The sequence below is a fragment of the Pseudorasbora parva genome, chromosome 17 (genome assembly GCF_024679245.1).
Source record: "Pseudorasbora parva isolate DD20220531a chromosome 17, ASM2467924v1, whole genome shotgun sequence".
Taxonomy (NCBI): Eukaryota; Metazoa; Chordata; class Actinopteri; order Cypriniformes; family Gobionidae; genus Pseudorasbora; species Pseudorasbora parva.
In genome coordinates this window covers 37,778,086-37,792,210 of record NC_090188.1, presented here as the reverse complement: position 1 = coordinate 37,792,210, position 14,125 = coordinate 37,778,086, and the positions used below count along the sequence as shown (strand labels likewise).

Sequence of the window (14,125 nt, the reverse complement as noted above, 5' to 3'; positions counted from 1 at the left end):
TTTAAACAATAAGACTAACTGTGTTGTGCTAACAGTTGCTCACCTGTCTAATAGACAGAGGGTATCGCATGGTTTTTGGATAATTTAATGCAAAAATCTTACATATTGTGACTTTAAGCACATGCACATAAACTACCACGGAAATAAATTTACTCAATAAATTCCAAGACAAGGAAATGCTGCTCCTCCGCAAACAACCGTTTGTTGGAATAGAGTTTGCTTCAAGTCAATATTGAACAACTGCCACTTGCTCTGTTTTTTCATCCATACAGCAGTAAAATTATTATTTTTTAAACATAATACAAAAATATTTAAAGGTTGTTGCAATGGGTGTAATGCAATAATGATGCAAATAATGTAATATTAGACAAATATAACATTAAAAGGTATTTACTCCTAATTCCCAGGCTATTTAAAATATAATTTTAGATTTTAATCGAGTACAACAAAAAGTATTGCCAGTGGTTTTCCTCTTCGTTCAAGGGAAATACCCCAGGAAGTGAGAGTTTTACTTTAAACCGCTGGAAACAGCAACTCCCATATGGTTCCTCAGATGCAGCAAAAGATCACAGCCAACAGATCATTTAGAGACTGCCAAATATAATATCAATAAGTTGAATGCAGAAAGCAGACCACAGAACGCAGACCACAGAACGCAAGACTTACCCGCATCGTGAGAAGCCAGGGCTCGCAGCATCTTTCCGGCGCTGCGTCTTGTCTGTCGCTCCTTGTTGCAGAGCAGCTCCATGAGCAGGTCGAGAGCCCCGGTCTCCTTGAAGACTCCCACCAGAGAGCCGATGCTGGCGTAGGCGCTCAGCACGTGGATGGTGTGCGTAATGCTTATACCAAAGTCGCTGTTCTTGGCCATTTGCTTCCGGGCTCGGCGGACGAGATTCTTCACGTCGTCTTTCATGTCCAACAGCTCTCCCTCATCAAAGGTGTGGTCTGCGGGGAACTGGCCGCTGGGCCGCTCCTCCTCCTCCAGCATGGGCCTCTGGGAGTCAGCCTTGCGCTTGCCTAGCAGAGTGGGGCAGTTGGCGTACACGTCTTCAGTGGACATCCACATGAGGATGCTCTCCGTCTTGCTTTCTCCTGAAGTGGAGCCACTCGAGCCACCGACTCCCGAACTACTGCTGCCACCACCGCTCGCCTCATTGCTGCAGCCTGAACTGCTGCTATCATCCACAGTCACCAGGCTCCAGCGAATCAGGTACTCCGTCTGACCGTCGTGAGTCCTCCTCTGACGGATAAGCTCCTCTGGGTAAGCCTGTAGCTTTGGGCCCAGCTGAACCAGAAGGTTGCCATTGCGGCGCTCACCCACCATGGTAGCTGAGAATAAAAAAAGAAGAGTGATTTAATATCTATATCCATTTATTACGCCATGCACAACCTAAATGATAAAGAGAATTAAAAAAAAAAAATGTTTCTGCTGTATTACATAAACATCCTATAAGTTAAAGGAGTAGTTCACCCAAAAATATCATAATTACTCACCCTCTTATTTTTCCAACAATCTTTGAACCACAAATTAAGATATTTTTAGCAAAATCTGAGAGATTGCTGTCAATGAGTTTATTTATCCAAAACGTTAACACATTGAAAAATTCAAGAATAGATCATAAAACAAAGGAACAGAATGATTTAATCCAAGTCACACTTTATATGATGATGAGACTTATTTCCTTTTCTTCTGATTTTATTCATATAAACATTAAAGGGTTAGTTCACCCAAAAATGTAATGTATGTCATTAATGACTCGGCCTAATGTCGTTCCACACCCGTAAGACCTCTGTTCATCTTCAGACACAGTTTAAGATATTTTATATTTAGTCCGACAGCGTATCTAAGTGTATGTACACTATACTGTCCATGTCCAGAAAGGGAATAAAAACATCATCACAGTAGTCCATATGAGACATCAGTGGGTTAATTAGAATCTCTTGAAGCATCGAAAATACATTTTGGTCCGAAAATCACAAAAACTACGACTTTGTCTCAGCATTTTTTACTCAGCATTGTCTTCTCTTCCGCATTTGTTTTCAATCCTCAAATAAAGATTCAAACGGTTATGAATCAGCGTATCGATTCATGATTCGGATCGGCAATGTGATGCGATTTCAGCAGTTTGACACGTGATCCGAATCATGAATCAATACGCTGATTCATAACCATTTGAATCTTTATTTGAGGTTTGAAAACAAACCAGGAAGAGAAGAAAATGCTGAATAAATTCATAGTTTTTGTGATTTTTGGACCTAAATGTATTTTCGATGCTTCAAGAGATTCTAATTAATGTCACATATGGACTGCTTTGATTATGTTTTTATTCCCTTTCTGGACATGGACAGTAAAGTGTGCATTCTCTTAGATACGCTCTCAGACTACATATAAAATATCTTAAACTGTGTCTGAAGATAAACGGAGGTATTACGGGTGTGGAACGACATTAGGGTGAGTCATTAATGACATCAATTTCATTTTTGGGTGAACCCTTTAATGAATTAACATACATGGAGCACATCAAATATGACAAACAGAAGCTCAACCACAATTGCTTGACGTGTGAGTGTTTTATAAACTTTTTTGTAATTTTAATGGGGGGGGGGGACAAGAAAAAAGGACAAGACAAAAAATCTCTCAGATTTAATTAAAATATATTTTGTTTCTTCAGAGATTAAAACAACATGAAGGTGAGTAACTGATGATAAAATGATAAGTTTGGGATGAACTAAAACTACATTTTCAAGATAGATGAGACGTGATTAAAGTGTTGAGATGTTTCTGTAATGCATAAATGATAAAGTGTCATATTAAAGGAATATTTCACTCTAAATAGACATTTGTGTCATCATTTACTCACCCTCATATTGTTCCAAACCCATAAGACTTCCGTTCATCTTCGAAACACAAATGAAGATATTTTTAATGAAAGATATTTTTCATCATTTGCTCACTTTTGGGTGAACTATCCCTTTTAGAGCTGAAATGTTCAAGCTATTTAGGGCAGAACTAAAGGGTTTGGATGTTTCTTCAATACGTTAAACACTTCATAATCATCCAGAAGTGTTATATTAAAGGCAAGGGATATTTCACCCTAAAATTTACTAAACGTTACCAAAGCATCAAGGTTTATGAAGAAATGTAATTTAACCACACAGCTGACATGTTCATTAACGTAACGTGACTTGTGCTGTCAGTCCGCTAGCGATGCTGCTAGCGGCATACAGGCCTGATGTCTTCCTGTGTTTGATTCGCGGTCCTCGGAAGTTTGACTAACTCCAGCCTGCTCTGTGCTCATCTAAAGGGGTTTAAACCATTCAAGTCGCGCAGTTTTTCTCCTGTGGTGCGGTAAAAGCAACGCGCTGAGCTGAACAAGTGCGCATTAGCGCTTACATCAACATTGCGAGCAAGCAACGTGACGTGACGCGTCAAACTGAAACTAGTGTAACTTACAAAGCTGTATAGTATGCAAGAAGCAGCGAACCAGCAAACGTTGCGTGTATATTATAACTAGAGCGTTGTAGTTAGCCGCGCCGCGTCGCTAGCAGGGAACATATGCTGCAACTAGCTGTCAGTGCGGCCTCTGTGTTAAAAGACATAAAAAGCCCTCACTGAGCTCCAAAACTCCGCTTTGACTCACCTCCGGTGTTGCAGGGCCTCCTCTCCTTCTCGACTTTCCCCCTGGGTGGATGGAGTTTTCTTCTCCGTGGTAGCGTATCGTTGCCCAGCCTGAAGTCGTTTTTGCTGCCTGTTGTACAGTTAAGTGTTGTCTAGCGCTGCTTCCTGTGGAACAGGTATGAATTCAGCTCGCGTATGCGCCAACATCTGAGTGCAGCGACGCATTACTGCCACCAGTCGGCGTGGAGGAACTACAGGAGCCGCCGAAACATGAAGCATCCCAGCAAGCAATAGCCGTCATTTCACCGTCTAGGTTAACTATAGACAGGGCCGGCGCGTGCCTATAGGCGAACTAGGCAGCCGCCTAGGGCGGCAGCTCAGCCAGGGCGGCAAGAGAGAGAGAAGGCGAGAGAGAGAATTTTTTTTTATAAATTTATTTGTTAGTTTTACATTAGGTAGGTTACAATTATCGCACTTATATCAACAACATTTTTTCCCACTCCATTAGTATGAATTTAAATTAACTTTAAATTTAGAATAAAAATTCCCGCCCGATCGCGCCCCCACCTCACTTAGAGCAGCATCGATTAGTATATGCGTGCAAAATACGCTCGACTGTGCCATCCGTTCCGTGGAAGAGCGCTTTCCGCTGCTTCGAGACCATGGGCGCTTATTTGGATTTTTATATGACATCGCATCTCTCAAAGAAATAGGAGAACAGCCTACAATAGTTCTTCAGGATTGCTTAAGACTGGAAAAGTATGGCGTTATTTCCCTGTCAAATGTCGAGAGCGCAAATCTCTCTGCTCGCGCGCGGAATATAATGTGCGAGCGCAAATCTCTCTGCTCGCGCGCGGAATATAATGTGCGAGCGCGAATCTCCCTGCTTGCGCGCGAGAACTCTGAGTGCGCTCCCCCTCAGATACGCTGCTCTGCTCTTGTTTGAAATTTTTGTCTGGGCTCACTCAGAGAATATGCCTGCACTTAAAACGATTATGCAATGTTATTACGTTTGATTATTTAATTTCTGTACCTGAATCACTGTGTCCTGCAGCTTCAACTGTTCACTTGTATTCAATAATGTTTTACATTTATATTATTAGGCTGAGAATTGTGAAATTTCACTGATATCTACTGTTGTGGGTGCTTAAATATTGTTACATATTTAAGGTTACATTGGTCAAAACAATGAAAACAAATAAGTATAACACATGATATTCACGGTCTCTGGACCCCCTAAAGCAGCCTTGGCCACCCCATGTATAAAAGTCTACTTCTGCCACTGCCAGTGGATTATTTAGAAATGTATGCCAACTTTTGCGGTGAAAGGTAACTTAATTCACAAATTGCAGTAACATTTTCCCAATAAAATGGATTTAATTAATTTAGTAGTCAGTATTTTTAATTAGTTTTATTCTGTTGCATTTGTGTTTGATGCAGTTAGATATATCATAATTTTACTGGGGCATTTTGCCCCCTTATCTATTATTACATTATATATGCTTATATTATATCTATTAGGGGTCATTTTGTTCAGATTTTAATTATTTTTGCCTTTTGGAATCTGAATTCGCGATTGCACTGGACACGTTTTAAGTGCAGGCATATTCTCTGAGTGAGCCCAGACAAAAAATTCTAACAAAAGCAGCGTATCTGAGAGCGCACGCAGAGTTCTTCAGGGAGAACTGGAGATTCGCGCTCGCACATTACATTCCGCGTGCGAGCAGAGAGAGATTTGCGCTCGCGCATTATATTCCGCGCGCGAGCAGAGAGATTTGCGCTCGCGCACTATATTAATGTACTTTCGCGCTACAATAATGCGCTCTCGAGTTTGCAATCTTGTGGTGCATATGGTACGCGGTTTTTCGCGTGCATATGATACGCACTTTATGGCGTATTATACATACGAACCGTATTATTAGGGTTATGGGTATTATACGCATAAAGTGCGTATCTATTTATACGCATGACCATGAGATTGTGTTGGTTTTTCCAAATGTTTTTATAGCATTGAGAGTGCTTCTCACTCTCCCCGTCACTGAGCTCTGGAGAACGCAGTTTCTCAAAGCTTAAACTGATTAAAAATGATCTCCGAGTCCGTACAATGACAAAAGACAGACTCAATGGACTAGCAACAATTGTAATTGAGCACGAACTTGTAGAAAAAGTTAAACTCGAGGACGCAATCAAAGCGTTTGCCGCTGCGAAAGCCCGACGCGCACGCTTCTGAAATGTAGGCTATTATGTGAATGTCTGTTTGTGTGTATCAGTCAAGAAAAAATCAAAACCTCCAATGAGCTAAAAAGTTGCGTGCATATGTTTAGTTTTATTCCGTTACACTGTCTATTATAAAACAGAAATTGCAGCTGTAGAGCACTGTGTACTTTTTTCACGTTGCAGAATGAAAAATAAAATCTGAAAACATGCTTGCACGTTTTTATTTTAGTTTAATTTTATAGATAAAGAAAATATTAATTTGTATGTACATGCATCTTAAGGATACCTAATTGTGAGTGGGGCGGCACGATCGTGCTCTGCCTAGAGCGGCATTTGAGCTAGCGCCGGCCCTGACTATAGACCTGATATAGTCCAGCTATGAGTAGACCACTTTTAGCCAAAAGAATCTTGAATTTGGTTACATCTAATTTTTGTCCAAACAATTTGTGAGATGTATGATATTCCATCATGTAAGCAAAGTTAACAGTGATTACAAGGTGTTTGGTATCATTTCTTTAAAATGATATGTGCATAGGCTGTGTGTAGCCACGGTTTAGCTCCTATACAGACCGGCTATTCGTAGCCCACTTTTAGTCAAAAGACAAAACTGATTAATTTTAGTTTTTGGCAATGTAGCACATGATATGGTTAATATTACATCATGTTCGCATTGTCAATAATATCTGCAAGATGTGTCATTTCATGTCATGGTCTATCTATAGCCACGATTTAGCTCTGAATTGGACGGGCTATGTGTAGTCTGCTTTTAGCCCACCCATTTGTAAACATTTGAATAAGTTTTAGCTTTGCTGTCCCCCATAACATTCACTTAAAATGTAAGACAGTCAAAGAAAATCGTAAGCTAGATATATTTGAAAAAAAAAAAAAAAAAAAAAAAAATTACAACTCTCAACCGCTAGGTGGCAACTGTCGCCTGTGCTACTGGCAACGGCAGATATCGCGAAAAACATTTCTGTCGGTTGGAGTGGATTTTTTTTTTTACACAAGAAGAGGAGAACGGAGAACAACAACGGGCAACAGTAAACGTTAAAGGACATGATTAGCCCTTGTAAGTATCTGTGTTTTCGTTTTGACATATGCTCATTATATACATTATTTGTTATCGTGTATGAACGGTGAGATTTTAGCTTAGTAACATTATAGAATGAAGCCATGTGGTTAGCATGCTACATGTACACCTTCAAGGGGATAAACAAGAAACGTGCAACCTATAATAATTTGTTATGAAAGCCACAAATATTCTTTTACTCTTTGGATCATTATATGAAAATATGAGTCTTTGAATTGGCAAGGCAAAATTGAATGGCATATTTTACCAAGCCAAAAGTGCTTTACATAAAAGCAACATTGGGGAATTTAAAAAATCAATATAAGAAGACATTGTTAAAAAAAACATGATAACAGGAGAGTAAAACTTGCAGTGCAGTGTAAGAAATGTATCATTATTCCTTTCCAGTTAATAAAAGGCAGTGGCAAAGATTAAACCCTGATTTAAAATAAATGAAGAGTTGCCGGAGGACTGCAGGTTTTCTTTGAGTTTGTTCAAGATATGTTACGTATAAAAACTGAATTCTGCTTCTCCATGTTTAGTTTTGACTCGGGGGACAGAAAGCAGACCTGACCCAGATGACCGGAGAGGATGGTTCATAATGCGACAGACGATCAGAAATTCACTTTTGCCTTAAACCATTCAATGCTTTTCCAATCATCTACCTCAGGGTCCTAATGCAACATAATGGCTAAAATATCTTTTAAACACAAAAATTTAAATTCTGCCATTTACTCGCCTTCAAGTTGTTTCTTTTCGTCTGTTGAACACAAAAGAAGATATTTTGAAGAACCTGGATAATCAAAAGCTTTATGGGCCCCATTGACTTCCATTGTATTTATTTTCCTACAATGAAAGTCAGTGGCTACCATCAAATACCTGGTTACCAACATTCTTCAAAAAAATATATTTTTGTGTGTTCAACAGAAGAAAGAATCCCATACAGGTTTGGAACAACTTGAGGGTGAGTAAATGATGACTATCTCTTTAAACATGTCACATACATGTATCTTAACCTTTTATTGCCCAGCTCTAGTGCGCATCCAAGCAAAAGAGAATGACTTCATCACAATTACTTTAAATAAAGTAAACAATTATGATGTCAACATTGCTTTTCTTGTGCAACGTTTTGTTTCTTATTTGGCAGATGCCATGATGACCGACTTACCAGCGGCAACAGAGTTTATATATATATATATATATTTTTTTTATTACGTTGTTAATATTCCATATTTCTTGTCCTAATTTTATTTTTAATTTTATTTTTAACATTTTATTTGGTCATTTTTATGTTTTGATCTTTTAGTATTATCTTAAGTTGTCTAGGTTGTAAATGTTCTTTTTCTAAATAAAACCTTTATATTTAATGTGTTTGGATGGATTGTTATTTTTTAGAACCCGTTATATTTGAGTGAAAAGAATCCTTTAGCCATTTTGTTGTCTATTAAATGTATAGATTAGTCATGTGTTAGCCGTCTATTTGATGACAAGACTATCCTTGGGCTATGGTTAGACGTCTATTAGATTTTCACTGACAGCCCAAATTTAGCCTTGTTTTAGCCTAGACCCATATTGCTGTCTATTAGACGTATAGATGTAGTCATTCAGTAGCCGTCTAATCTTGGGCTATGATAGACGTCTATTAGATTTTCACTGACAGCCCAAATTTAGCCTTGATTTAGCCTAGACCCATATTTGCTGTCTATTAGACGTATAGATGTAGCCATTCAGTAGCCGTCTAATCTTGGGCTACGATTAGACGTCTATTAGATTTTCACTGACAGCCCAAGTTTAGCCTTGATTTAGCCTAGACGTCTGGGCTGTGTTTAGACGGTTATTAGACGTCTTTTAGACGCAAAATTGCTTGCTGGGATCGAATCTTTTGCTTCGAATCGGTGGTTCGGAGACGTTTTTATTTGGTTTGATGAGAAATTTACTTTACAAGTTTTTAATTTTGGTTTTAAATATATCCAAAGTAGACAATATAAATGCCAACTGATTCATTTTATTATAGGAAAGGCAAAAATGGCAATATGTTAGTAGGAAGAGAAAAATTGAACAAAAAGGCGATTATAATGTTGTAATGATGTTTAGCTATGATTAAATCTAAACTTCTAATTAATTTTTATTTTTATAAAGCCACAAATTGTTTAGAAGTGTTTGAAAACATATGGTGTCATTGAGGGGAATTGTGTTCTTTGAAATGAAATTACATTTTCTTTGAACATTATGTGATTTATATTTGAATTTTAATGGTTTTTTTTTTTTTTTTCATTTTTCTGTAATAAAGTTTTTTGAAAAATCAAAAAAACAACCCCCCCCCCCACACACACACACACACACACAAATGCTCATATAGCACTACATTTTAAAATACTTCACAATATCCAGACGGGGCTTTTTAGAAGGAGTATTTTAAAGAAATCGAAACAGAGGCTGCATCCGAAAACATATATACACTGTTCAGACATTATGACCACCTTCCTAATATTGTATTGGTCCCCTTTTGCTGCCAAAACAGGCCTGACCCATTGAAACATTGACTCCACTAGACCCCTGAAGGTGTGCTGTGGTGTCTGGCATCATGATTTTTTAACTCCTCTAAGTTGCAAAGTAGGGCCTCCATGGATCGGACTTGTTTGTACAGCACATCCCACAGATGCTCCATTGGATTGAGATCTGGGGAATTTGGAGGCTAAGTCAACACCTTAAACTCGTTGTGCTCCTCAAACCATTCCTGAACCATGTTTGCTTTGTGGCAGGAGCATTATCTGCTGAAAGAGCCACAGCCACCAGAGAATACCGTTTCCACGAAAGGGTGTACATGGTCTGCAAAAATGTAGCTACCATAGGTGCGTGACAAAGTAAAATCCACATGGATGGCAGGACCAAAGGTTTCCCAGCAGAACATTGCCCAAAGCATCACACTGCCTCCGCCGGCTCGCCTTCTTCCCATAGTGCATCCTGGGGCCATGTGTTCCCCAGGTAAGCACACACACCCGGCCATCACGTGATGTAAAATAAAACGTGTTTCATCAGACCAGGCCACCTTCTCTTATTGCTCCGTGGTCTAGTTCTGATGCTCACGTGCCACTGTTGGTGCTTTTTGCTCAAGCTCAAATTGCTCAAGAAGTTAATGCTGGTTCTCATAGAAAGGTGTCAGAATACACAGTGCAGTTTGTTGCGTATAGACTGGTCTGTGGCAGCAACAAACTGTGATGCACTGTGTACTCTGACACCTTTCTATGAGAACCAGCATTAACTTCTTGAGCAATTTGAGCTATAGCTTGTCTGTTTAATTGGACCACACGTGCATCAATGAGCCTTGGCCGCCCATGACCCTGTGGCCAGTTCTCCACTGTTCCTTCCTTGGAGCACTTTTGATAGACACTGACCACTGCAGACCGGGAACAGCCCACAAGAGCTGCAGTTTTGGAGATGCTCTGACCCAGTCCTCTAGCCATCGCAATTTTAAACAAATCACAATAAGTGAAAAAGTAGGCTGTGAGTAAAACTAATTTTTGCTTATGGATACCCCCCCCCCCCCCCCAAAAAAAAAAGAACTATGTCGTTTTTATTTGTACCTTTATCAGATTAACTGAAAGGATTTAGATTAATCGAGGTGACACTCATACTAAAATATCTTTTTAGCAGTAATTACAAGTACCCAAGACATTGTGTGATTTCAGATGCATCCATTGTGTTCAGACAGAGGGTGAAAACAGGTACTGCTTCAATGTAATTGATTTCTTTTTTTCTTTTCTTTTTTTCAAGAGGTGATGAATTGAGAAATCAACTTCCCCTTGAGATATATAAAGGTCATGGTAATATAAGAATATCTTGTAAGAGTCAAATCTGGTAAGAGTCAAAGAAAAGCTTTTATAGACACCAGGCCGAGAAAACAATCGTGTTTGCATCTTGACGTCATTGACTGACGAAATCAGAATAATAAGCTCGTGTAGTTCAGTCGCCCCGCCCACAGACTCATGGAGCCGTTCGGATCACGCTAGCCAGTAGCAATAAACATGCTGAAGAAGATAGCAAGATATTGCGTTATTCCTGGTTGTAGAAGAACACAGATCCTAATATGAGGAATGAGTGAATCTTCATTTATTTGTAATGAAGTTCCAGCTCACGTGGGGAAGAACGTTTGTGTGTTCACTTCACTGCGGGATCATTTGTAAACAAGCTTCAAGTGCTGGATTTGGAGACATATTGAGATTAAAATACAATGTTGTGCCTTCTATATTGGATCCAACAGGAATGGTGCAACACACTTATGTGAGTAAAACGTCTTTTTTATATGTAATATAAGTCCCGGGGCTGTGTGTTTTCCATACAGGCTACCAAAACGTAAGCCCGCCGTCGGCAGGCCGGTGAATCTCAAATAGTGAAATAATATTCCTTTCTTGATCTGGACGGCATGTGTGTGTGTGTGTGTGTGTGTGTGTGTGTGTGTGTGTGTACGCGGTTCGCGCTTATATCCACCAATCGGGTGGGCCAGTAATAAAAAAATAATATTTCAATCAATCGTGGTTAAATGAAAAATAAATCATTGTGTTTGTTTGATAAAGACGTTTATCGACGTCTAATAGAGCTACGGCTCTATATACAAGAGCTACGGTTTTCCTGTAGCTCAAACTGTAGAGCGTGGCGCTACACAGCAAAATCCCCAGTGTTAAAGGGTCATGAAACCCCAAAACACTTTTTTTGAGATGTAAACAGATATGTATAGGCTGCACATCATTGAAAACACTAAGGGTACTCATTAATGGTATTCATATGTGAAAATAGTTATTTTTGCATTTTTCAGAGCGATTTCTGTCTTCCGGTTTGAAAAGCTTAGTCGGAGCAACGTCACAAATGCTGACGTCAGCGCGGCCTTTTCAGTCCATGTATGGGCTGGTGGGCACATACTGACGTCGACCGCTCCGAGCGATTCTCGATATATTCATGACATAAAGCTCATTCAGTCCAATCCCTGCGCTGTAGTATGCATACAAGATAATTCAGTTATTATGCATGAGACAGTCACTTCTGTCAGGCTCGTCTTCCATCATTATTGTAGAGATATGGTGGGGAAGTTTTGGAAGCAGCGTGCGGAAAAGTCAAGGAGGAAAGCTAGGCGTTGTGCTGATACGAAGTAACGGAAAGGGCGCCGAGCGAGCTGTAACCGGCGCCGTCTGTGGAAGCCTTTGCTACAAAGGCTCGGTAAAGTAAAATTAACTTAGTCAACGCTTGCAGGTTCGGCGTGCGATTGCTCATCTAATTTTTGTCAGGAGTGCAAAATAACCAATCTGTAATCTGTTGGATAATGAACAAAAGCCACGTCCTCTCCGTTTTATTTGTGGTCACAGCCATGCACTAAACCGCATGTGTTCGGGCTCTTAGTGAAACAGTGTGCTGCATATTTGGACAAATATAGATTTAGCTGCCGAGTGATAGACAGCGCGGATCGTCACGGCAACCCAGCGCGCGTCGCTCCGTGCTTCAGATGCGCGGTCGAGACTATGAAGCCTCAAACACCTTCGCTTTTACCCCGATCTAGAATTACACATCTCTATCACATCGCATATTGGGTGGTTCATGTTCTCTTATCACGTCGGCGCGTTGTTCATCTTGCCAAACAGCGTGCATATTTGGACAAATATAGTTTTATCACGTTTGCAAAATATTTCGTCATGCAGAATAACATTTATTTTCATTTCTCACTGAATTATGCTGGTTTGAAGAGCTGAATGATTTGCGATCTCTGCTGCACGCCACTCATAGCTCTCTCATTCGCTGTACTCATCCCTCATTTAATCTCACTTTGGTAACGTGAACCAAGAACATGTCTCAGAACCGCTGTAACTGCTGTGTACCTTAAAATGCAATGTAAGTCGCTTTGGATAAAAGCGTCTGCCAAATGCATAAATGTAAATGTAAATGTAAAAATGTTTACGAGCCCTGTGGTCGAGAGAATCATTCCAAATCAATCCCTCCCTCATGTTAACTGAACGGACAGGAGCAGAAGCTCATTAAATATGGAAATATGCTTATCCAATCCTAGCCATGGACGTTTACCTCCAAGTCTCCAGTGCGGCACGCCCATTAAAACCCAGCGTTCTGGAGAGAGCCTGAAAACCAGTGTAGAAAATAGCCTATTACTTATGATGTTTTGAATGTAAAAACCAAACGAACGTTATTAGATGACCTCAGACAACAGTATAAAAAAAAAAAAAAAAGCCAGTTCATGACACCTTTAAACTTTAAATCATGTAAACCTCAAATATGATTCTGTAAATTATAGCACAATAGCCATTTAATGCCCTAAATACATGTGAAAAATATTTTTTTGTAACTATTATAAAAAGTTATCCCAGCTGGCACCATGACGAAATGTTGAAGTGACATCGAAGCTTGATATTGAATGATATCAAAATAACATCAAAATGGCATAAACATCATAACATCTTAACATCAAATAAATGTTTAATTGACATCAAATGCCAACATCAACAAAGCATCAAAATGACATCAACAGAGGTCAAAATCTTAACATCACATTGACATCAATATGACTTTCATTCTAGACCTATTTCGGGACGCAATTTTGACATCAATGTTTGATATTAAACGCCGACAGGGATGTGTAACTTTTTTTTCCAATAATACAGTGCTTGCTTACTGTAAATATTATTCTGGTGTTTACAAAAATATCACAAACAGTTCTTAAATGATTTAACAATTGTGGGGGGAAAATATTATCAATACAAGTTTTGTTTAAGTAATTTTTATTTTGACTCATTCTGGGCAGATTATAGTAATTAGAATCGCGTGGCCAATGTGTTTAATTGTTATATAAGGTCGCACCACAATGCCAAAAAACTGTGATCTAGACATTTTAATGAGATTCATCCTAAAATGCTTTTAATATTGCCTTTACCCAGTTGCATATATACACCAGTTTGTCTTCTACGTTTTATACACTAGATGACACTGTTGCAATTGACAGTATGTTAATAACGTGGCAAAAACAAAACCTTACCTGCAGTAGTCCATTTTATTAACTGTCAGAGACCCAAGAAAATAATTGTATTATGCTGCTTTACAGTTCAGAGCATATATTTAACTCAAATTTAGCATAGGTCTTTAAATAATTACTTTAAACCAGTTGGCAGAACTATTACTTCAGGGGATCTAAAACATTATGTTGAACTGTTTAGCCTTTTCTTTCA

The 14,125-nt window shown here is 39.2% G+C and overlaps 2 protein-coding genes across 7 annotated transcripts in view; one reads left to right on the top strand and one right to left on the bottom strand.

Moving 5' to 3' along the window:
* LOC137045716 (cullin-9) overlaps positions 1 to 3,803 on the bottom strand; it is a 75,740-nt gene extending 71,937 nt beyond the window's left edge. For 3 of the 6 annotated variants that reach the window (XM_067422590.1, XM_067422589.1, XM_067422592.1), the window contains exons 1-3: positions 3,642 to 3,803; positions 2,862 to 2,898; positions 667 to 1,329 (exon numbers count right to left, since the gene is read on the bottom strand). In XM_067422590.1, the coding sequence (XP_067278691.1) occupies positions 667 to 1,329; positions 2,862 to 2,898 (700 nt within the window). In that variant the 5' untranslated portion in view covers positions 3,642 to 3,803. Of the gene's footprint in view, positions 1 to 666; positions 1,330 to 2,861; positions 2,899 to 3,641 lie in introns of those variants that run through there. The other 3 variants (XM_067422593.1, XM_067422591.1, XM_067422594.1) reach the window with 3 other exon arrangements.
* si:zfos-1056e6.1 (uncharacterized protein LOC107988029 homolog) overlaps positions 1 to 14,125 on the top strand; it is a 249,763-nt gene that overhangs the window by 46,611 nt on the left and 189,027 nt on the right. The window lies entirely within an intron of this gene.